The sequence below is a fragment of the Aquarana catesbeiana genome, linkage group LG11 (genome assembly GCF_042186555.1).
Source record: "Aquarana catesbeiana isolate 2022-GZ linkage group LG11, ASM4218655v1, whole genome shotgun sequence".
Taxonomy (NCBI): Eukaryota; Metazoa; Chordata; class Amphibia; order Anura; family Ranidae; genus Aquarana; species Aquarana catesbeiana.
Genome location: NC_133334.1, coordinates 26,738,034 through 26,761,282, shown reverse-complemented (window position 1 = coordinate 26,761,282; position 23,249 = coordinate 26,738,034). Strand labels below are relative to the sequence as shown.

The 23,249-nt window shown below is 45.3% G+C and overlaps 1 protein-coding gene across 1 annotated transcript in view; it reads left to right on the top strand.

The window, feature by feature from the left end:
- SAAL1 (serum amyloid A like 1) overlaps positions 1–23,249 on the top strand; it is a 165,567-nt gene that overhangs the window by 136,564 nt on the left and 5,754 nt on the right. Inside the window, exons 7-12 of the mRNA XM_073604111.1 lie at positions 49–164; positions 3,594–3,777; positions 5,988–6,070; positions 9,406–9,594; positions 13,846–14,033; positions 21,407–21,499. Of these exons, the coding sequence (XP_073460212.1) occupies positions 49–164; positions 3,594–3,777; positions 5,988–6,070; positions 9,406–9,594; positions 13,846–14,033; positions 21,407–21,499 (853 nt within the window). The remainder of the gene's footprint in view (positions 1–48; positions 165–3,593; positions 3,778–5,987; positions 6,071–9,405; positions 9,595–13,845; positions 14,034–21,406; positions 21,500–23,249) is intronic.

Genomic DNA, 23,249 nt, shown 5'->3' with positions numbered 1-23,249 from the left:
TGGGACTTATCGGACTTGTGTCTCTTTTTTCCAACCTCTGTGTTGCAGGTTGCTATTGACGTGTCTGTCTCAGGCGGAAGCAATGAGCATGTGGCTGGAAAGAATCAGGAAACACCCCTCCGTCCGAGATAACCTGTGCTTCATCATGAACAGCTCCACTAATGGTAACAATTTATATCCATACTAAAGGCTTGTGTTTATGTCTTCTACACCAGTGGTTCTCAACCCTGTCCTCAAGTACCCCCAACAGGCCATGTTTTGGGAATAGCGAAGCATACTAGCTCATTATGCCTTTGTCTTGCAGGTTTTGTTTTTTTTTTTTTTTTTGGAGGTTTACAATCTCTTTAACTGACAATTGTGCAGTCATGCAACACTGTACAAAAATGAAATTTTTATAATTTTTTCACACGAATAGAGCTTTTTTTTTTTTTTTTTTTTATTGGTATTTTTAATCACCATTGGGATTTTTTATTTTTTATTATATAAATGAAAAAAGACCAAACATATTGAATTTATTTTTTACTTTGTTATAAAACATAAAAAAAAAAAAAAAAAATCTAATTTCTTCATAAATTTGGTCCAAAATGCATTCTGTTACACGTCTTTGTTAACCGCTTCAGCCCTGGAAGATTTTACCCCCTTCCTGACCAGAGCACTTTTTTGAGATTCGGCACTGTGTCGCTTTAACTGACAATTTCGCGGTTGTGCGACGTTGCACCCAAACAAAATTGACATGCTTTTTTTTCCCCACAAATGGAGCTTTCTTTTGATGGCATTTGATCACCTCTGCGGTTTTTATTTTTTGCGCTATAAACAAAAAAGAGCGACAATTTTGAAAAAAAAAACGCATTATTTTTTTTACTTTTTGCTATAATAAATATCCCCCAAAAATATATAAAAAAATATATTTTTTTCCTCAGTTTAGGCCGATATGTATTCTTCTACATATTTTTGGTAAAAAAATTTGCAATAAACGTATATTGATTGGTTTGCGTAAAAATTCTAGCGTCTACAAAATAGGGGATAGATTAATGGCATTTTTATTATTTTTTTTTATTAGTAGTGGCGGCAACCTGCGATTTTTATCGGGACTGCGACATTATGGTGGACACGTCTGACAATTTTGACACATTTTTGGGATCATTGTTATTTTTACAGTGATCAGTGCTATGAAAATGCAGTGATTACTGTAAAAATGTCACTGGCAGTGAATGGGGTTAACCACTAGGGGCGGTGAAGGGGTTAACTGTGTCTTAGTGTGTGTTCTAACTGAAGGGGGGAGGGAACTGTGTAGGGGAGATGACAGACTCTCCCTGCTTTGCAGGGAGAAGAAACAGGCGGATCGCTGTTCCTATGCACACAGAGTTCTGTGTGTTTGTAAACACAGAACTTTGTCTGTGATTGGACACAGCCGATCAGCTGATTTCAGTCAAAATCATTGGGTGAAATCTGCTGCCAAATTTTGTGCTGTGTCACAGACTAGATCGGCAGGGGGCTCGCGCACGCGTGACCCAGACCCAGAAGACAGGCGGCAATGTACAGGCACGTCCGGCCTGCCAATGCCACTTGCCTGCAGTAAAACTACTGTGGTGGGCGGCAAGTAGTTAAAGGTGAACTCAGGTGCAACAGTTAGGAAATGAATGTATTCCTCAATAGTCACAATGGATATAAATCCACTTTGTGGGCACCAAGTGCCTTTGCAAACCCAGATACTACTTTGTAAAAGTAGCCGTGACATCATCACTGTGCTATACATAGCCTGTGCAGAGCTGTGGCAGGGGCCCTGCAAGCTCCATCCACTACAGCAGAGGTAGGCAACCTCGGCCCTCCAGCTGTGGTGAAACTACAAATCCTATCATGCCTCTGGCTCTAGGAGTCATGCCTGTGATTGTCAGGGTCTTGCAACGTCTCATGGGACTTGTAGTTTCAAAACCACTGGAGGGCCAAGGTCGTCTACCCCTGCACTACAGGCTGCCCACAGAAAACCACAGGAGGGGGGTGGACACGAGACCAGTCACCCTGCACAAAGAGAGATAGCAGAGCTGTGGGAGGGACCCAGCAAGCCCCACCCACTACAGGCTGCCAGCAGTAAACTACAGGATGGGGCGGAGGCTACAGGAGGGGGCGGAGACAAGACCAGTCACCCTGCACAAGGGGCATGGGCAGAGCTGTGGGAGGGAACCAGCAAGCCCCACCCACTACAGGCTGCCAGCAATAAACTACAGGAGGGGGTGGAGACGAGACCAGTCACCCTGCACAAGGAGAGAGAGCAGAGCTATGGGAGGGACCCAGCAATCCCCACCCACTACAGGCTGCCAGCAATAAACTACAGGAAGGGGTGGAGACAAGACCAATCGTCCTGCACAAGGAGAGAGAGCAGAGCTGTGGGAGGGACCCAGCAAGCCCCACCCACTACAGGCTGCCAGCAATAAACTACAGGAGGGGGGCGGAGACCAGACCGGTCACCCTGCACAAGGAGAGAGAGCAGACCTTTTGGAGGGTCCCAGCAAGCCCCACCCACTACAGGCTGCCAGCAATAAACTACAGGAGGGGGTGGAGATGAGACCAGTCACCCTGCACAAGGAGAGAGAGCAGAGCTATGGGAGGGACCCAGCAATCCCCACCCACTAGAGGCTGCCAGCGGTAAACTACAGGAGGGGGGCGGAGACAAGACCAGTGATCCTGCTCAAGGAGAGAGAGCAGAGTTGTGGGAGGGACCCAGCAAGCCCCACCCACTAGAGGCTGCCAGCAATAAACTACAGGAGGGGGGCGGAGACAGGACCGGTCACCCTGCACAAGGAGAGAGAGCAGAGCTGTGGGAGGGTCCCAGCAAGCCCCACCCACTAGAGGCTGCCAGCAATAAACTACAGGAGGGGGGCGGAGACAGGACCGGTCACCCTGCACAAGGAGAGAGAGCAGAGCTGTGGGAGGGTCCCAGCAAGCCCCACCCACTAGAGGCTGCCAGCAATAAACTACAGGAGGGGGGCGGAGACAGGACCGGTCACCCTGCACAAGGAGAGAGAGCAGAGCTGTGGGAGGGACCCAGCAAGCCCCACCCACTAGAGGCTGCCAGCAGTAAACTACAGGAGGGGGTGGAGACAAGACCAGTCACCCTGCACAAGGAGAGAGATCAGCAGTGAGCGGTCTTTATTACAGGAAGGAAAAGTCTCACCCTGGATTACTCCCAGATCTGAAAGAAATACACAAAGGGCCCCGGAATTCAAAGCAGAATACTTATGCCGAATGTATTTAGACAATATTTGTTTAGCCTTGCCTTTAGCTTTAAGTGTTAAAGGGTCCGTTCACCAAATGAGGTTCTGCTTGTTTACAAATGCAGATGTCCCCCAACACTCAGCCAGTTGGCAAGCAAAAGAAACCTCCTGATAAACAGCTTCTTGTATCCCAATAGAGATGCAGGTCTAAATTGCCATGCGCTTTTATACATATAGGAAAACCACATGTCAGTGTTATTTGTATTACGAGTCTGGAAATGTCTGCTTCTATTAGAGCCTTTTCACACAGGTGTTCTGCCTCTGTTTAGATGCCCTTTAAAAACCAATTATGATTTTGAAGTGTGTGAAATCTCCTTGCAGTGGATCTCCTATTTAAAGTCGGAGAATTGGTGGACAAGCTGTTCGATGAGGATGAAGACCTAATGATCGATTGGATAAAAGCCGGGAGCCAGCAGCCAGGCACTCCAAATACCGATCTTGAAGAAGAGAAGCCCGCCCCCCTGGGCCTTGTTCGTTCCCTACTGCAGGCCGCGAAACAGCTGAAGTGAGTTCAGATTCTTGTGTGCCGCTAGAGACGGACTTCGTATACCCAGCTTATAGGTCATACACTCTGATCCTGATGACCACAGCCCTGCTCATACTACATGTGTGCTACCAGAGCAATGACCTGAGCTGTCACAGACAGGCGGGACGGTCTTCTGATCATGTAATGACTGTGATAGCCAGTCACAGTGATTATCATTTTAAAGTAAAAATCGGTCACCAATCATAACATTTTATTTACTAAGTAACCCTGCACTATTCTTCCTACCCTTAAGTGGATACCCCAAAGTGTCTAGCTTAAGGCAGACTTTCATTCAAATATTAAAAAGTGCCATTTAAGCTCCTCCCCACTCCTGTCCCTAGCACTTTTGGATGTTTTTTTTTTTTATATAGGGAGCAGGTCCCCTTTTTTTTGACAGGTACATTAGCTGCTCCCACTTCCTCATTTCTCACCTAGGCAATAGATACATTAATTGCACCTCCCACAGACTCCCAGGACATGTGACATGCCCAAGGGCATTGCGTGATCTCACACATGCGGAGTGGGGGGATGGCTGTGATTCCTCAGGAAGTCACAGCCGGCTCCCAGATCCAAGATGGTGGCGCTGGGAACCTGTGAGAAGAACCATTTGCAGGAAGACAGTGCTGGACTCCAGTGACTGGTAATACACAATTTTTTTAAAGTTAGCAGGTACAGTATTTTGTATGTGTTTCCTCCAGTGGACTTCTTCAGGAGTAGGGCTTTTTTTTCGCAAGTAGGGCTTCTTCAGGAGTAGATAGCAAAAGAAGAAAAAAAAATCAGCGCTAGTTACGATTGGAGCTGCTAGTAATAGAAAAAAAAACACACCACCCTCTGATAAAAAAATAAAATAAAAAATTGCAGCGCTGTATAACACACAAGATAACTAATAATGTCCAATGCAAATAAAATTGTGCTAAATCAGTCCAAAGTCTATGTAACCAAATGGTCCATATAATCCTACTAAACTAGAAGTATGGTAGAACTGGCATGTAAATCACATTCAAGGTGCTAAAGTGGATCTTCTGAAAGAGCCCACTGTTGCTGATGAATGGTTAGACCTCATTTCCTCCATAAAGTGAAATACGTCAAAATAAAACTCATAGTGTAGTATGTCAAAATTACATAAATGTGAAACGTGAGCAGGGGAGGAACAGCTGTGACGACAAACCAACAAAATCCGTGCAACACTCCAACTTCCCCACATGCAGTGCAAACTCACCAGACCACATGTAATAACGCCAAATGACCATTCAATGTGCCCAACAAGGAGTATCCGGATCAGTCCCAGCGTTATGGCCAGTCTCCTCCAGCAATGCTCAGATGTTGGTGGACATTCAGTTGCTCCAACCACCGCATGATTCTCTCCTCTGTTGTCCCTTCCAGCAATGTCTTCTGTTAGACTATTCTATAATAGAAGACATTGCTGGAACTCGCAGCAGAGGAGAGTATCATGCGGAGGAGAGTGCCAGTCACTGGAGTCCAGCGCTGTCTTCCTGCAGATGGTTCTTCTCACAGGTTCCCAGCGCCACCATCTTGGATCTGGGAGCCGGTTGTGACCTCCTGAGGAATCACAGCCATCTCCCCACTCCGCATGTGTGAAATCAAGCTGGAGTGTTGCACGGATTTTGTCGATTTGTCATCATGGGTGTTCCTCCCCTGCTCACCTTTCTCATTTATGTAACTTTGACATACTGCACTATGAGTTTTTTCTGTCATATTTCACTTTATGGAAGAAATGAGGTCTAACCATTCATAAGCAACAGTGGGCTCCTTCAGAAGATCCACTCTAGCACCTTGAATGTGATTTACGTGCGAGTTGTTTTCTTGCATCTGGTGAGTGGCCACTTCTACCATACTTCTAGTTTAGAAGGATTATATGGACTACGATTTGGTTACACGGAATTTGGATTGATTTAGCACAATTTTATTTGCATTGGACATTATTGGTTATCTTGTGTGTTCTTCACTAGCGCTGCAATTTTTTATTTTATTTCTTCAGGAGTAGGGCTTCTTCAGGAGTGGGGCCTCTTCAGGAGTGGGGATTCTTCAGGTGTTATTTCTACAGTTATATACATAGGGGAGCAGGGCTATAAAGATTATATATATTATTATTTTTATATATATATATATATATATATAATGTGAGACTTCCATTGGTCTTTAACCATCTTGTCTTGTTACTGTTCCAGGTATGACAGCTCAGAAGGTCTTGATATATACATGCACATATTACAGCTGGTGACCACAGTGGATGAGGGCATTCAGTCTATAGGTAAGCATAATATATAGTACAAAGTGGCCCTGAGTATCTATAATCAAATAGGACCTATAGAAAGATCATAAAACTTTTTGTTAAATGTTTATCCACATATTACATTCACATATTTATATTGCACCAACATAGAATGCAGTGCTTCACATATTGTACATTCACATCAGTCCCTGTGCGCACAGAGCTTACGATCTAAGGTCCCTATGTCACATGCATGCAAACATGTACTAGGGCCAATTTAGCCAGGATTTAAAAGAGAAGTATGGGTTTTTTTCCCCCTAGATTTATACCTACCTAGGTGGATACAGCATTGGTCAGATGCTGCATCTGTGCCCCGGAGCCTCTTCACTGAGAACCGAGCAATAGAACACCGCCGATCACTCGATTCTGACAGCTCCATGAGGAGAGAGCTGCAGACTGCCAGTCACAGTTGTCTGCTCTGCCCCCTCCTCGCTCATTGGAGCGCTGGGCTGTAGAGGGGGTGGGAGCGGCGGGCTCAGGCTCCCAGTGGCTCGCTGAGAGGCTGAGTCGGGTGTCGGTACAGGGATCAGGTGGATCCCAACTTCCATTGTCGTGGTGATGAGGTGCCTGGACCTACTTCTGTGACATCAGTAGAGAGCAGACTTCAGCCCGCTCTCTGCTAAAAACGGGTCACAGGAGTGCAAAACGAATTGCACTCCTGTGATCCACAGGAGAAGTACAGCCAAACGAGCTTTGGTTATACTTCTCCTTTTTAATTAACCTACCTGCATGTCTTTGGAGTGTGGGAGGAACCCGGAGTATCCAGAGGAAACATGCAAACTCAATGCAGGTAATATATTGGCTGGATTTCTAAACAGGTACACCAGTGCTGAAAGACAGGCATGCTAACTAATAAACAACTGTGCTGCCCTACAAATGTTAATACTCAGCGACACTTTTAACACTGAACCCCATCTTGGATGCAGCATGGATTCTATGAGGTGCCTTGAATTGTGAGCCAAAGCTTTACCTAAGCAGATAGAATGTGGAAGGAAGGGTTAGACTCTGTCAGGTTTTTATTGCTGGAAGATGTACATCGGAGGCTCTGGATTTAACTTATCCGTGTTTGAAGAAAGTCAAGTTCATATGAAGTGCATTAGCTTTCCTGAGGCCGCTCTCAACAAAACGGTGCCCTTCACCTAGGGGGCCTGAAGTTTAAGATCCCCATCCAAATAGTCCAATGAGAGCACAAAACCAAACAGTCCAAATTCTTTTAATATTAGTCTTTGCTCATAACAAGATAACAGCCAACCCATTTCAGGGGTTCAGACACTCCTCCATCATCAGGGCCTATAAATGCTGTAACTGGGCCTGCTGGTATGCGACCTGCTAATTCTGTGTGGTTGTGCTGCCTTTTTGCTGCTGGTCAACCGCCTTTCCTTAAAGAGGAACTGCAGTCTGCTCACATAATTTCTAATAAAAACATCTTTACCATTCTGAAGCTTCCCTCCAACCACTTTGCTTATTATTTTTTATATACTGCGATTCTGTACTTGCCAAATATGCTGCAGAAATCTCCCTCCACTGAGTCTCGCTGCATCCATTTTAACTGTGGGCAGCTGAAGCTGCTGCCTGTTCACTTCCTGGATTTACACAGAGGCACACCCCCCAGCTCTGCGGCTCTCATTGGCCCTCCTATGACTCACCCCCCCCCCCGCCCACCCCCTTCCTGGCAAACTCTCACAAGAGTGAGTGAGAGAGCTGTGCATGATGTGAGAAGCCTAGGTTAATGACCAGACAAGAAACGGGAAGTGGGCTGTATAAGGTATTTACTGGCAGAAAAAAAAATGTTTTACTATCCAAAGTTAAAACAACAACAAGGACAGAAGATTTAATAGATGGAAAGATGAAAAAATGACTGAAGTTCCGCTTTAAAGTGGTTGTAAAGGCACAAGGTTTTTTTTACCTTCCTGCATTCTGTGTGCAGCAGCCCCCTCCTAATACTTACCTGAGCCCACTCTCAATCCAGCGATATCTACGAGAGCCTTGGCTTTCCAAGGAATCGCACTCCTGATTGGCTTTTTGGCAGCAGAGGGAGCCATTTGCTCCTGCTGCTGTCAATCGGAGCCAGTGAGCCAATCAGGAGACTGAGGAGGCGGGGTCGAACAGGGTCTCCGTGTGTTAATGGACACACAGAGCAGCCTGCTTGGGAGGGAGGAACCAGGAGCATCGGCATGGGACCCAAGAAGAAGAGGATCGGGGCTGCTCTGTGCAAAACCATTACACAGAGCAGGTAAGTAGAACATGTTTTTAATATAAGAAAACAAAAAAACAAAGCTTTAATATCCCTTTAAGCTGCAAAAGCCAGCGGATGGAGATGATGCTTCGCCGCACAAACTGCAAAGTTCACCCGACATGTAGTGATCGACAGGCGGCAAGCTTACTGAACGCTACAGATTCAAGTAAATGGGGAAGCGCTGCAAACGCCCCGCAACTTCGTGCAATATACGTGGTTGCGGCACTTTTGTCGGCAAAATTGGGCTTAAAACGGGCGGTGAGGAGGCATCACACAATCCGAACGCTGATCGGGCTTCAGAGGAAAGGGAGATCAGACGCATTCCTAAACCTACCCTTAGGGCTTATTCACACTTGCTTTGGTCTTTGAAAAGTGATCCCCATTCAGAATGCTCTTCAGAGAGCATTGACAGGCGGTGAGGAGGTGTTGTATCACCTTCTCACCACCTTCTTTAACCCCCTGAACCCTGCACTAGCATGCCACAACCACTTGCGTTGCATGTGGTTGCAGGGAGTTTGCCCATTCACTTGAATGGGGGCGCGCTTGTAGGGTGTTAGCAGCGGGGTAAAAATCCCTGCAGCAGCCACGATACCTCTGCAGCTAAAGGGCGAACGTTTCGGGGACTTAAAAACACTGCTGAACCGCAGGTCTCAACTGCTCATGCGAATGAGCCCTTAGGGTACTATTTATAAAAATAAAAAACTTCAGACTGTCATGAATAAGCCCCCATAGTGTCTAATATGTTTGTTTCCTTTTGATCGTCCGCTCCATCTAGTGGCCATAATGCAGTATTTACCTGATTGAGCTATTTCATGAAAATACCACATTATGGCCACAAGATGGAGCTGACGATCAAAGGAAGTAAACATATTTGACACATTAAAGAAATTATTTGTGAAGGCTGGAAGAATGCTGAGCTAGTCACACAGAACATTATTTATAAATGGACCCCCCCCCCCCATACTGTTCCACACCCAATTATTGTAATATGTTTAATGGTTGTGATGGTGCATAGTTCATTATTATTATTATTTTTTTTTTTTTTTTTTAAAGATGTAATTTTTTTTTTTTTTTCCAGTACAGTCTCCAGAGGATGGGAAGCGGACATGGGGATTTTTATTCAAGCTGATACGTCGGGATTTATGTCAGTCTGGGGACCCCCCACTGATCGTCCAGGAGCAGAAAACCATCTTATCCTACATCCTGGCTGTCATGTCCGCCATGTTCTCCTCCCAGACCGAGCATGAATACATCCGGACTGGAAAAAGTAAATCTTTTTTATATGTTGCAGTTTGCTCCTCACTAATTTTATGTCAGCTGATAGTGAAAGGGAATTGTCTGTGGAGCAATAGGGCTCTTTCACACAAGCGGACCGTTCAGGACCTGCTCCATTCTCCTCTATGAAGCGACAGTTGTCAGTGGTGACATGTCCACTGACATCCTATCTGATTCACTCCGCTAAATTCAGACGGATGGAAACCCTATTTTTTTTTTTTTTTATCACATAGAGCAATAGCGCAGGGATCCTCAAACTACGGCCCTCCAGCTGTTGCAGAACTACACATCCCATGAGGCATTGTAAAACTCTGACATTCACAGACATGACTAGGCATGATGGGAATTGTAGTTCCTGAACACCTGGAGGGCCGCAGTTTGAAGACCCCTGACATAGAGCAATAGACCAGGGATATGCAATTAGCGGACCTCCAGCTGTTGCAAAACTACAAGTCCCATCATGCTCTACCTCTGGGTGTCATACTTGTGGCTGTCAGTCTCGCTATGCCTCATGGGACTTGTAGTTCTTCAACAGCTGGAGGTCCGCTAATTGCATATCCCTGACATAGAGGACAAAAAGTCCCCTATGCGATGATTTTTTGGTGACCGGTTCTCTTTAATGAGACACGCGGGGTCTAAAAGATCCCACCAATGTCTTCTCTGGGCTCCACTCAATGTTTTGTAATGCAGATCGTATTGCAATACACTCCTTCATGGCTATGTTGTGATGTCACACACGTCGCTTTTCTGTTTACCAACAAGAAGGGTAGGAGAGCGAACTTGTGTCTGCTCTCCTCTCCACCCGCTGGCACCCGCTGTGTCGGTCCCGGGCCCGCAGATGGGCAAGCGGAGTGCGCAATACATGGCAGAGGGCGCCGTTACCGGGGGGGGGGGTGGAGGCAGTCGAGCGGCAACACAGCCACCCAAATGCTTCCATCTGACAGGCAGAAATCTGCTTAGCAGTTTTACAATCCCGCTGGCTGTACATAACTAACAGCAAAAGTGTTAAAGGAAAAAAAAAACGCACTGAGACGCATTGAAAACGCATCAACAAATGCATCAAAGAAACGTATGCAAAAACGCATCTGGAATTCAGAAAATGCGGTGTGACCCAGCCCTGAAAGTTTATCTAAACCCAAAAACAAAGATTGTAATCTATTGCAGCCTACCGGTCTTTAGATGCTGTGTCAGCATTTTAGTTTTTTCCCCTTTTATACACCTTTTATACACCTGGTAATTCAATAACACTTAATGACCCTTTGTGGCTACACTCACTCACTCCACTGAATCAATGGAGGAAGGCCATAAGCTGGACTTCAAATATGTCTGCCTTTTGTTCATCTCCATCACATAGGGGATGATTGGATGAGTCGTTTACAAAAAGATGATAGTAATGTTTGTGCTTTAGTTCGGCTCGCAGGAAGTGACGAGGACACTGCATTTCTGGCAGGATCGATCAGCTGTACTTGCTGATTTTTTTTTTTTTTTGCTCCCTTTAGGTCAGTTAAATAATCCGTTGAAAACATAATTCAATAAAAAAAAAAAAAAATACCCTGCCCCCCATGTAATAAAGATTTGAGAGCAAGATGTGTTTGTAGTGCAGATCAGGCGGGCAGCCTATGGTAACGACCATGGCTACCTCCATACATACAGTGCAGTGAGCGTTTGCCACCCTAAGACAGGAAGTGTTACTGGTAGGTTTAGCAGATGAAATAACTAATGCAGACACCAACATCGAAAGACTGGTAAGCTACGATAAATGTAAGTAAGATCCTTTGCGCTATCAAAGTGAATATATGCTAATCGGATAAGTTGCAGCTAGATCTAAAAGTGTATAAATGCACTTAAATGGTATAAAGTAAATAATGATCAGCGCAGCTTGATGATATATATAAAATATTAACAATAATAATAATAATAATAATTATTGTTAATATGGTAAGCTACAATATATTCCATTTTTGGTTTTGGATTTGACTTGGCTTTGATGGAAGTACAGCTAAAACTGGCTATAGGATCTAGATTTCATTGCAAGGGTAGGTCTTTTAACAGCCACAAGAGGGCGCTTATGATATGAAATGTAAAATGGATGTAAAACCCAAGTTGGGTGAACTTTTTAGTTTTCTTTGTGCACCATGTATCATAAACAGTTCTATCATTAACCACTTCCATACCATGCCAATTTCAGCACTCCTCTTCTGCATGTGAAAATCATAATTTTTTTTTTACTCAGAACCCTCAAACATATATATATATATATAATATTTAAATATTTTAAGCAGACACCCTAGGCCTAGGTAATAAAATGGCGGCCGTTGCAAATTTTTATGTCACATGGTATTTGCGCAGTAATTTTTCAAATGCGATTTTTTTTTTTTTTTTTTTTTTTTCCTGGGATAAACAACACCGTAAAGTTATCCCAATTTTTGTGTATAATGTGACAGATCATGTTACGCCGAGTAAATGGATACCTAACATGTCACGCTTTAACATTGCGCATACTCGTGGTATGGCGCCAAACTTCAGTGCTTAAAAATCTCCATAGGCGATGCTTTAAATTTTTTTAAAAGTTACATGTTTAGAGTTCAAGAGGAGATCTTTGGCTACAATTATTGCTCTCACTCTAACGTTCGTGGTGATACCTCACATGTGTGGTTTGAACGTCGTTTACATATGCGGGCGCGACTTACGTATGCGTTTTCTTCTGCGCGCGAGCTGGCGGAGAGGGGGGGGGGCTTTAATTTTTTTCATGGTTTGTTTTATTTACTTTACACTCCCCCCCTTTTAAAAAAAATTTGTCTCATTTTTATTCCTATTACAAGAAATGTAAACATCCCTTGAAATGGTAATAGTGCATGATCGGTCCTCTTTAGGGAGAGATGCGGGGTCTATGAGACCCCCGCATCTCTCCTCCAGGCTGGAAAGCATCAGATCAAAAAATAATAAAATGAACGATCTGTTGCTTTCTAGCCAAGATTTCGGCTTTGTTTACTTCCGGCGGCCCGGACCTGACATCGTAACGTCGCTCCCGGGCCTCCGAGAGTCAGAGATTGTTGGAGACCATCTGTCCCTCGGTTTTCTCTATGGCTTCCTTCCTGCACTGGTGGATTCCTTCTCCGAGTCCCCGATCACATTGGAGAGCCCGGAGGGGTGGCGGGAGGCGTCCTCTCCTGTCACCGGTAAGAACGATCAAGCGGCTAAACCAGGGGTCTTCAAACTACAGTCCTCCAGTTGTTCAGGAACTACAAATCCCATCATGCCTAGTCATGTCTGTGAATGTCAGTGTTTTACAATGCCTCATGGGATGTGTAGTTCTGTAACAGCTGGAGGGCCGCAGTTTGAGGATCCCTGGGCTAAACTGCCGCTATGATCATCCTATGGTGTAGGGAATCGCCCGCTGAAAAAAATGGTATCTGGATGATAGCTGCAGGCATCATTCAGATATCACCACTGAAAGCCGAGGACGTCATATGAAAGCCTGCGGTATGAAAGTGGTTAAAAAAAAAAAGAAGAAATAATATATAGTGGAACCTTGGTTTACAAGTAATACGGTTAACGAGCGCTTTGAAAGACGAGCAACTTTTTTTTTTTTTAAATTCTGACTCAGTTTGTGAGTGTTGTCTCGCAAAACGATCAGAATTCAAGCTAATGGGCGGTGCAGTACCACATTTGGCCAGAGGTGCGGGGGCGCCGGAGACACTCGGAACGGTTCGGAGCCATTCGGAAATACTCCGAAATACTCCGTTCCCGAGTGTTTCCGAGGCTTTCCGAGCTCAGCCGAGCTGTTCCCAAGTATTACCGAGGCTCTCCGGCGCCCCCCCCACCACCTCTGGCCACATGCGGTATTGCATGTAATAGAAGTCAATGCGGAACAAATTATCTTCGTTTCCATTGACTTCTATGGGGAAACTCTCTTTGATATGCGAGTGCTTTGGATTACAAGCATTCTCCTGGAACGGATTATGCTCGTAATCCAAGGTCTGTACCCATTTTCACCCATTGTTAGGAGGAAACAAGAAAAGGTATAAAATATTGCATACATTCAGCTGAACCTGTCTGATGTCACTTGCTGTTTGTGGCATTCCTGACCTAATGGCTGGCGGTCTACCTGGTGTTGGCAGCATAGTCTGCCCGTTTACTCCTGAGCTGTGACTGCACTGTCGTGGCACCACTGAATTCCCACCCGTGGGCGTCACTGTATAGAAGAAGCCCAACAACGAGAATTTTTATTTTTCTCTTGCAGATCTCCCCCTAATAAACAGCCTCACCCGAATTCTGGAGAACTTGGAGGTCTGTGGTCGGAAGAGCAGCGACAAACGCCATGCTCGAGGTGATACTGGAGAAGCGGCCATTGAAGAGGATTTCCATCTGAAGATATTGAAGGACGTCTGCTGTGAATTCCTCTCCAATATCCTCAAACAGCTAACAAAGGTGGCACTTCTCTTTTAAAGTACACTACGGTGTAAAAGTTTGAGGCAGGTGTTAAATTTTTTGTAAATGAAGAATGCTTTCAGTAATAAAAGTGTTAATTGATCAAAATAAACTATGAACAAAATGGAAAGTAAATGAACAGAAAGGGAAATCCAAATCAAATCAATCAACTCGGCAGGTAGGTTGTTCCAAACATCTTAGAGGACTAAGCACAGATCTTCTGTGGATGTCGGCTGTCCCAAATCCTTCTGTCTCTTCATGCCATCCCAGACCGCCTCCATGATGGTGAGATCAGGGCTCTTTGGGGGCCAAACCATCACTTCCAGGACTCCTGGTTCTTCTTTACGCTGAAGATAGTTTTTAATGACATTGGCTGTATGTTTGGGGTGGTTGTCCTGTTGCAGAATAAATTTGGGGCCAATCACACGCCTCCCTGATGGTATGGCATGATGGGAGAAGTATCTGCCATTATTTCTCAGCATTGAGGACACCATTGATCCTGACCAAATCTCCATTTGCAGAAATGCAACCTCAAACTTGCAAGGAACCTCCACCATGCTTCACGGTTGGCTGCAGACACTCATTATTGTGTCCAGCCCTTCACCAACAAACTGCCTCCTGTTACGGCCAAATATTTCACATTTTTGACCCATCAGTCCAGAGCACCTGCTGCCATTTGTCTGAACCCCAGTTCCTATGTTTTCCTGCATAGTTGAGTCGCTCAGCCTTGTTTCCATGTCGGAGGTTTGGCTTTTTGGCCGCAATTCTTCCATTAAGACCACTTGTGGCTAGACTTTTCTATACAATAGATGTCTGGTTTCTGCCAGTTCTGTGCTGATGGCACTGCTGGACATCTTCTATCGCGGTTGGGAAGTAAGCATGATGTGTCTTTCATCTGCTGCATTATGTTTCCTCGCCCGACCACTTCATCTACGCTCATCAACGCTGCCCGTTTCTTTGTGCTTCTTCAAAAGAGCTTGAACAGCACATCTGGAAACCCCAGTCTGCTTTGGAATCCTTGCCTGGGAGAGACCTTGCTGTTGCAGTATACCTACCTTGTGTCTTGTGGCTGTGCTCAGTCTTGCCATGGTGTTGAGCTGTGACATCAAACTGCCTTCCACAACCTCACCTTAATAGCAGAGTTTGGCTGTTCCTCACCCAGCCTCCTACACAGCAGTTTCTGTTTCAGTTAATGACTGTGTTTCAACCCACATATGAAATTGATGATCATTAGCACCTGATTTGGTATACAGTGGAACCTTGGCTTACGAGTAACACGGTTAACGAACGTTTTGAAAGACGAGCAACTTTCAAAAAAATTGACCCGGATTGCCAGTGTTGTCTTGCAAAACAAGCAGAATTCAAGCTAATGGGGTGTGCAGTGCCGCATTTGGCCAGAGGTGCAGGGGAGCCGGGGACACTCGGAACGGTTCGGAAACACTCAGAATCACTCGGAAATACTCAGTTTCCGAGCCTTTCCGAGTTAAGCCGAGCTGTCCCCGAGTATTTCCGAGGCTCTCTGGCACCCCCCCCACCTCTGGCCACATTCGGTATTGCATGTAATAGAAGTAAATGCGGAACTAATTATCTTTGTTTCCATTGACTTCTATGGGGAAACTCGCTTTGATATAGTTTGGATTACAAGCATTCTCCTGGAACAGATTATGCTCGTAATCCAAGGTTCCACTGTAATTGGTTAATTATACACCTGACTTTGTGCAAGTGTGTAAAGTGTGCAAGTGTAAGAATTGATGATGGTTTGAAGCCAAACGGTAGTCACACCAATAATTGATTTGATTTAGATTTTTTTCTTCTGCTCATTTACGAACTTTGCATTTTGTAAATTGATAAAGAGAAACAATTAAAATCTATATTATTTGAAGGCATTCTTACTTTACAGCATTTCTTCACACCTGCCTGAAACTTTTGCACACTATTGGATGTTTAAAACTATATGGGTGTCACCAAGTTTGAATCTTTATGTGCACCACATCCTGAGCCTCACAGGAACCATGACACACAGAAGAGGACTGTCAAGTGCTGCAGTGATGAAAATGTGCTTTTTGTAAAGACATTTTATTTCTACAAATCTTTTTTAAAAGATGGTGGCCAATCATGTCCAATTGTTAAATCGATCGTAAACCCACTTTTTCAACTTGTACCTACGCCTATAATAAAGCTTACCTGTAGGCACTGTAAATATCTCCTAAACTTGCACAGTTTAGGAGATATTTACACTGCATGCAGCTGGTGACATACGCTCTGAAGGTCCGGCATACTGTGCCCGACCTTCAGGGCCTGTACCGTGAACGGTGGCATACCGGAGTAACATCACGCCCCTGGCCACTCATGTAGCCAGAGGCCACGAACCAGGAAGGAAGACTGGGTGAAGATGAAAGCACCTTCAGCGGTGACAGCGTGCTGTTGGAGGGCTTTGTTTTAACCACTTTAGCCCCGGAAGGTTTGGCTGCTAAATGACCAGGCCATTTTTTGCGATTCGGCACTGCGTCGCTTTAACTGACAATTGCGCGGTCTAGCGACGTTGCGCCCAAACAAAATTGACGTCCTTTCTTCCCCACAAATAGAGCTTTCTTTTGGTGGTATTTGATCACCTCTGCGGTTTTTATTTTTTGCGCTATAAACAAAAAAGGGCTACAATTTTTTAAAAAACACTATTTTGTACTTTTTGCTGTAATAAATATCCCCCTTTTTTTTTTTTTAAAAAGCTATTTTTTTCCTCAGTTTAGGCCGATATGTATTCTTCTACATATTTTTGGTTAAAAAAAAAAATCGCAATAAGCGTATATTGATTTTGGCAAAAGTTCTAGCGTCTACAAAATAGGGGATATATTTATAGCATTTTTATTATTATTTTTTTTACTAGTAATGGCGGTGATCTGCAATTTTTATCGGGACTGCGACTTTATGGCCGACAGATCGGACACTTTTTTGGGACCATTGGCATTTATACAGCGATCAGTGCTATAAAAATGCACTGATTACTGTAAAAATGTCACTGGCAGGGAAGGGGTTAACACCAGGGGGCGATCAAGGGGTTAAATGTGTTCCCTGTGTGTGTTTCTAACTGTAGGGGGAGGAGACTGACCTAGAGGAAATGACAGATCGTGGTTCCTAGCTATTAGGAACACATGATCTGTCACTCCGAACAGAACAGGGATTTGTGTGTTTACACACACACACACGCGTCCCTGTTCTGTCTGTGGTGCCCGCGATTGCTCGCGACCTTTGGCCATGAGCATCGGTACCCCCACAGTGCAGCGCGCGCGCCTACTATCCCAATCGCCGTTGTATAGCTACGACGGTTCGCGGGATCGTGCCGACCTGCCACCGTATGACGGCGGCTGGTCGGCAAGCGGTTAAGGTAAGTCTTGCATAATGTGCTAGTATGCGGTGCATACTAACACATTATGACATTGCCTTGCAGGGGAAGTTTTTAAACTTCAGCTGGTTCAAATACTGTAGCTGCTGACTTTTAATATATGGACACTTACCTGTCCCAGGAGCCTGCGATGTCAGCACCCCCAGCTGATCTTCGGATCGAATCCCTGGGGGTCTCCACTAAGGGAAACCCAGCAGTGAAGCCTTTTCGGCTTCACAGATGGTTCCCTACTTGGCGCGGTGGAAGGAGGACGGCGGGGCGGAACTTCCGAGGGATGGCGCCGTCTACCAGAAGTGGGGACAGGGACCTGTCAAAAACAGGTACCCGTTTTCCCCTCCCCCCTGAAAGAAGTCAAATGTGGCACCGGAGCGGGGGGGAGGAAGCAAATAAGCGGAAGATCCACTTTTGGGTGGAACTCCGCTTTAAGCTGGCCATAGACTGTTCAAATGTCAGCCAGTTCATGGCTGAGATTCGAACCATCTATGGGCAGGCTGAATGTACCCAAGATGATCGATCAACTTGGGTACAACCAGCCTGCCGGATTTTGCATGCGATTATTGCTAGCGGCTGTTATAGCCACTAGCAATAATCGCTGTATTCTCCCAGTGAAGACAGCTTTCTCCGCCAGGAGAACACAATGACTCTGCAGAAGGGATCGCCCCCTCAACACTGACTGTGTTGATGGGGGAATCGAGCGATTTTCTTTCCTACAACCTGTGGCTGCAGGAAAAAAAATTGTTCCGTCTTTGGCCGGCCTTACTGGCCTTCTTCATTCATCCCCTGTTCTGTCACTTTTCATGCTCCCTTTAGTTAGTAAAGATAAAGTCAGTTATCATAACAAAGCTATCAGAACGCCCTACAAGCCACTCTGAAGCTGGCCATACACGGATCGAAATTCGACTGGTCCAGTGTGTAGGCTTCCCCATTCAACACAAGTTAAAGGGATACTTACAATGATCAGCTTTTATTTATTTATGTAAAACCTTTATCCCAAAAGAGGGAAAAAAGACCATTGCTGTAAGACCCCTTTCACACTGGCACCACTTCGCAAGTCTTAGTGGCGCTTTTCGGCCGCTAGCGGAGCGCTTTTAACTTCCGCTAGCGGCCGAAGAAAGGATTAAATGCGCCAGAAAAGCGCAGCTGGCAAATTGCTTTGCAGGCGTTTCGGCAGCAGTGCCCATTCATTTCAATGGGCAGCGGCGGACTTTCTAAAGTCCTGTCAGCGCACCGCCCCAGTGTAAAGATACTCAGGCTCTCACACTGGGGCTGCAGGGGAGGCGTTTTTCAGGCGCTTTACAGGCGCCATTTTTAGCCCTTTAGCGGCTGAAAAACGCCTCCAGTGTGAAAGGGGTCTAACTGCTTTATAAGTGTGAGCTGGAGTTAAGCTTCATGTTGTTAGTCACTTATGTAAAGTCCATCTAAATCTAATGCCCCGTACACACGGTCGGACTTTCCGACGGAATATGTGCGATCGGAGCTCGTTGTCGCAAATTCCGATCGTGTGTGGGCTCCATCTGACTTTTTCCATCGGAATTTCCGACACACAAAGTTTGAGAGCAGGCTATAAAATTTTCCGACAACAAAATCCGATCCTGTAGCCTCCCTGGCGGTTTTCCCGAGTGTGGCTCGGGGTTAAAATTCAGTACCATTAGCGGTAACCCCGAGCCACACTCGGGATCGCATTGCAGGATCCTGGGGCGGCTTTACTTACCTTGTCCCCGGGATCCTGCGATGTCCCCCGCAGTGTCCGAGGGCTCCGTCCTCCTCCGAAGCCTCTCCGTGCCAGGCTCCGTTCCCTGCGAGCGGCGCGACGCACGGGGGCGGAGCCTGGCGGCAAATTCAAAAAACTGTCAAAATCATAACACATACAGTACTGTAATCTTACAGATTACAGTACTGTATGAAATGATTTCACATCCCTTTTGTCCCCAGTGCTCTGGCCCATGCCCTGCATGCAGTTTTATATTATATATCCTGTTCTTTCTGCCTGGAAACTGGAGATTGTCCATAGCAACCAAAAAGTGTCCCTTTACGTCAAAAGTGGCTTTAGACCAGCTAGAAAACAGCGATAGTAAATTAGAACACTTGCAGAATTGAGCGATAGTGAATTGTGGGGAAATTTATTTTATTACTATTTTTTAAATTTTTTTTTAATTATTTATTTTTATTTATTATATTATAATTTATGTTTTTGTGTTTCAAACTTGATCATACCCGGGATATCTACTAGACTCTGGTTTGGACAGATTTAAGTGTGTTATTGTTAAGATTTACAGACCTACAATATAAAACGCCAAATTTCCATGCAAAATAATTGTACCGCTTTCAGCACCTAAAATCCGAAATAATCATACCGCCAGGGAGGTTAAATTCCGATCGTGTGTACACAAATCCGATGGACAAAGTGCCACGCATGCTCAGAATAAATTAGGAGACGAAAGCTATTGGCTACTGCCCCGATTATAGTCCCGACGTACGTGTTTTATGTTGCGCGATCGGATTTTCCGACAACTTTGTGCGACCGTGTGTATGCAAGACAAGTTTGAGCCAACATCCGCTGGAAAAAAACAATGGATTTTGTTGTCGGAATGTCCGATCAATGTCCGACCGTGTGTACGGGGCATAATAGTCCATCCAACCCCACCCTACTCACTGATTGACAATGCTGATGTCCAAGGGAGCCCACATTCCTCATTCATAAATGCAGCGGAGGAGTGAATGTAGCCACCCTAAGACAGGAGGTGTGTTACTGGCTGATCATTAGGTGAAAATTCAAGCCTGGAAAAAGAAAACGAATGCAGCCACGGCATACAATGATTGGTAAGCTACAATAAATTAACTTTTTGTTTATTGAGTTTCGTTACACTTTAATTTATGGCCTTATGTAGAACACACACTTTTAGCTTATGATTTTATCTGCCACAATCCCTTTATATCTTTCACCTTTAAAGCTGAATCTCAGGAATGCAGCTACTTTGTAAAAACTGCTGGCCTACCATGAGTTAAAGGGGTTGTAAAGGTTTGTGTTTTTTCACCTTAATGCATCCTATGCATTAAGGTAAAAAAATACCTGTCAGTGACCGGCCCCCCAGCCCCCCTGTTTTGCTTACCTGAACCCTCAAACTTGTCCCACGGGGATGCGCTCTCTCTCTGCCCGGGGTTCTCGGCTCTTGATTGGATAGATTGATAGCATAACAGCTATTGCCTCCCGCTGCTGTCAATCAAATCCAGTGACGCGGGGGGGCGGGCCGAGTCCTGCATTCGGCCTCTATGGACACCGAATGCCGGACTCGGGAGCGCGCCTGCAAGGTAACCCCCGGGAGAGCGCTTCTCCCAGGGGGTTATCTAATGTGGGGAGGAGCCGAGAGAGCCACTGAGGGACCCCAGAAGAGCAGGTTCGGGGCCACTCTGTGCAAAACGAGCTGCACAGAGGAGCTGTGACATGTTTGTTATTTTAAAAAAGAAAAAAATGAACCTTTAGTGTCAATTCAACGAGGTGCCTGCTGCCTTATAGACTTATCTCCATTATTCACATCTGACAGGTTTATTGTGCTCCAAGAAGATAACTTCCAGAGCTCCATGGTTGCTCACTGTGGTCTCTGTTCCTTCAAGAGTCTTCACCAGAACTGCTATGCCCGCCCGTCTCCTCCTCTTGCCCATTCACTGAAGCCTTTGTATTATGTGAACTCATTCACAAAGTACAAAGGCTTCTGTGAATGGGCAGCATAGGGGAGGGACGGACATAGCTGCTGTGTGCATGCTTCTCTCCTCTCACAGCCGGATTGTATCCTCCAGAAGTGCAAAAAACCTGTCACATATAAGTAATAGAGGTAAGTCCGGGGGGTGACATGCACCTAATTTGACTGAACTTGTAGTGCGCCTGCACTTTATGCAAAGTTGCTGATTCCTGGAATTCAGCTTTAATAAGGGTCGGGTGTTATGTTATTTATTTCTTTATATTTTCTCTCTCCAGGAGAACATATTAGAGGCACTCAAACACGGGTACGTTACCAAGGAGAAGTGTCTGTGTGCTCTTCGCAACTTGCTCCCCCTCTATTCTCTTTCCGTAAGTATTTCCGGTTTATAACTCATTAAAGCCCAACTCTGAGAAACTTAGAAATCATCCCTTGCTTTGAGGCTGTGCCGGCACTGCAAGGGTTAAATACTTGTTGAGGTCTAGGGAACATAGAAAAGAAGATCTACTTTGCCGATCCTCCTCATTGTTAGAGCGATCCCCCCAGTGTCTTCTCCCCCCACTCTCCAGAGGTCTAGGGTCCTGAATTGCCCTGCATTGGATGAGACAACGCCAAGGGGACAGTCCACTGCCGGAGCGTGGGGGAGCGCCATCTGCTGGGGGAGCAGAGGATTGCGTAAGGTAAAATGCAAAGACTCTCCCCTAGACTAAATGAGCAGTTAATCCTTGGAGTGCAGGCACAGCCCCAAGGGAGGATTTTAAAATTGCCTGGCCTTGTGTGCCAAAATCTCATTCTCTTAAAAAAAAAAAAAAAAAAAAAGTGGGTTCCTGCTCCTCCCTCCCCCCCGAAAGGTGTCAAAAATGGGTTCCTGCTCCTCCCTCCCCCCCCCCGAAAGGTGCCAAAATGTGGCACAGGAGGTGAGCGAAAGTTCCACTTTTGGGTTGAACTCGGCTTTAAAGGGTGCCCGCATCTGGTGACGTGTCCCAGAAAGCTGTGGGACCATTCACAAAGCGCCGCGCTGCTCATACATGCACAGTGGGAAGCCTGCTGTGAAGCCACAAGGAGTCACAGCTGGCTTCCCATAGTTTAAGTGATTTGTAAAGGATACGTTTTTTTATTTTTTAACCACCTCCAATCCGCGGCTTTTTTGCCTCTTTTTGTTCACATGTAACAATCTGTATTTTTTTTAGAAAATTAGTTAGAATCCCCAAACATTTATATATTTTTTGTTAAAGCAGAGGCCCTAGAGAATAAATTGGTGGGTTCTGCTAGTTTTTTTTGTCGCACGTTATTTGCACAGGAGGACGGGGGGGGATTTAAAATTTTTTTTTTTTTTAAAATGGCACTTTCTTTTTTTTTTTTTTTATTATTTTTTTTTTTTTTTTTTTTTTTACACTGTTGCTTTAAAAAACATTTTGATCACTTTTATTGCTGTCACAAGGAATTTAAACATCCCTGAGACAGCAATAGGCATGCAACAGTTGCTCTTTATGGAGAGATCTGGGGTCTAGAAGATCCCCAAATTCCTCCTCTGCAGTTAAAAGCATTTCAAAAACACCAATATCTGTGTTTTTGAAAGTTTTCAATTTTTTAAAAATTGCGTCAATTGTTTCGAGTAAACCGGAAGTGATGTTATTACATTGCTTCCGGGATACCATTACGAACAGCCGATCAAAGCTGATCCCGGCTTTGCTTGGCTGTCCGGCCAGCCGGCTTTGGGTCGGACGGGCGAGCCCAAGCAAGCCGCGGGAGGAGATGGACATCCCGTCCCGCTGCTTGTAATAGCAGTTGAGCGGCTAATCAGTCGCTCTGATTGCTATTACAAGAGAGCCTACCGCTGGCTATAAAAACCACTGAAAGTGGTGGGAAGATGGGAAGTCGTTAAAAATAACAAAGATGTCATTCTTACTATCTCTGTGGAATGGTTTTTCACAAAGCAGCCCCCTGCTGGCGCTCCTGGTCCCCCCTCAGTTCGCTTGCTATGGGGGCACTTGTGGGGGCCTACACCCAAACTGTGCTGTGTGTCCCTTGACATGCACAGCGTGGCTCGGACCCATAACCTGATCCCGCCAATGGCTCCTGGTGCTGTCTCTGAGCCACTGTGGAGAAAGAGAGCTGCTG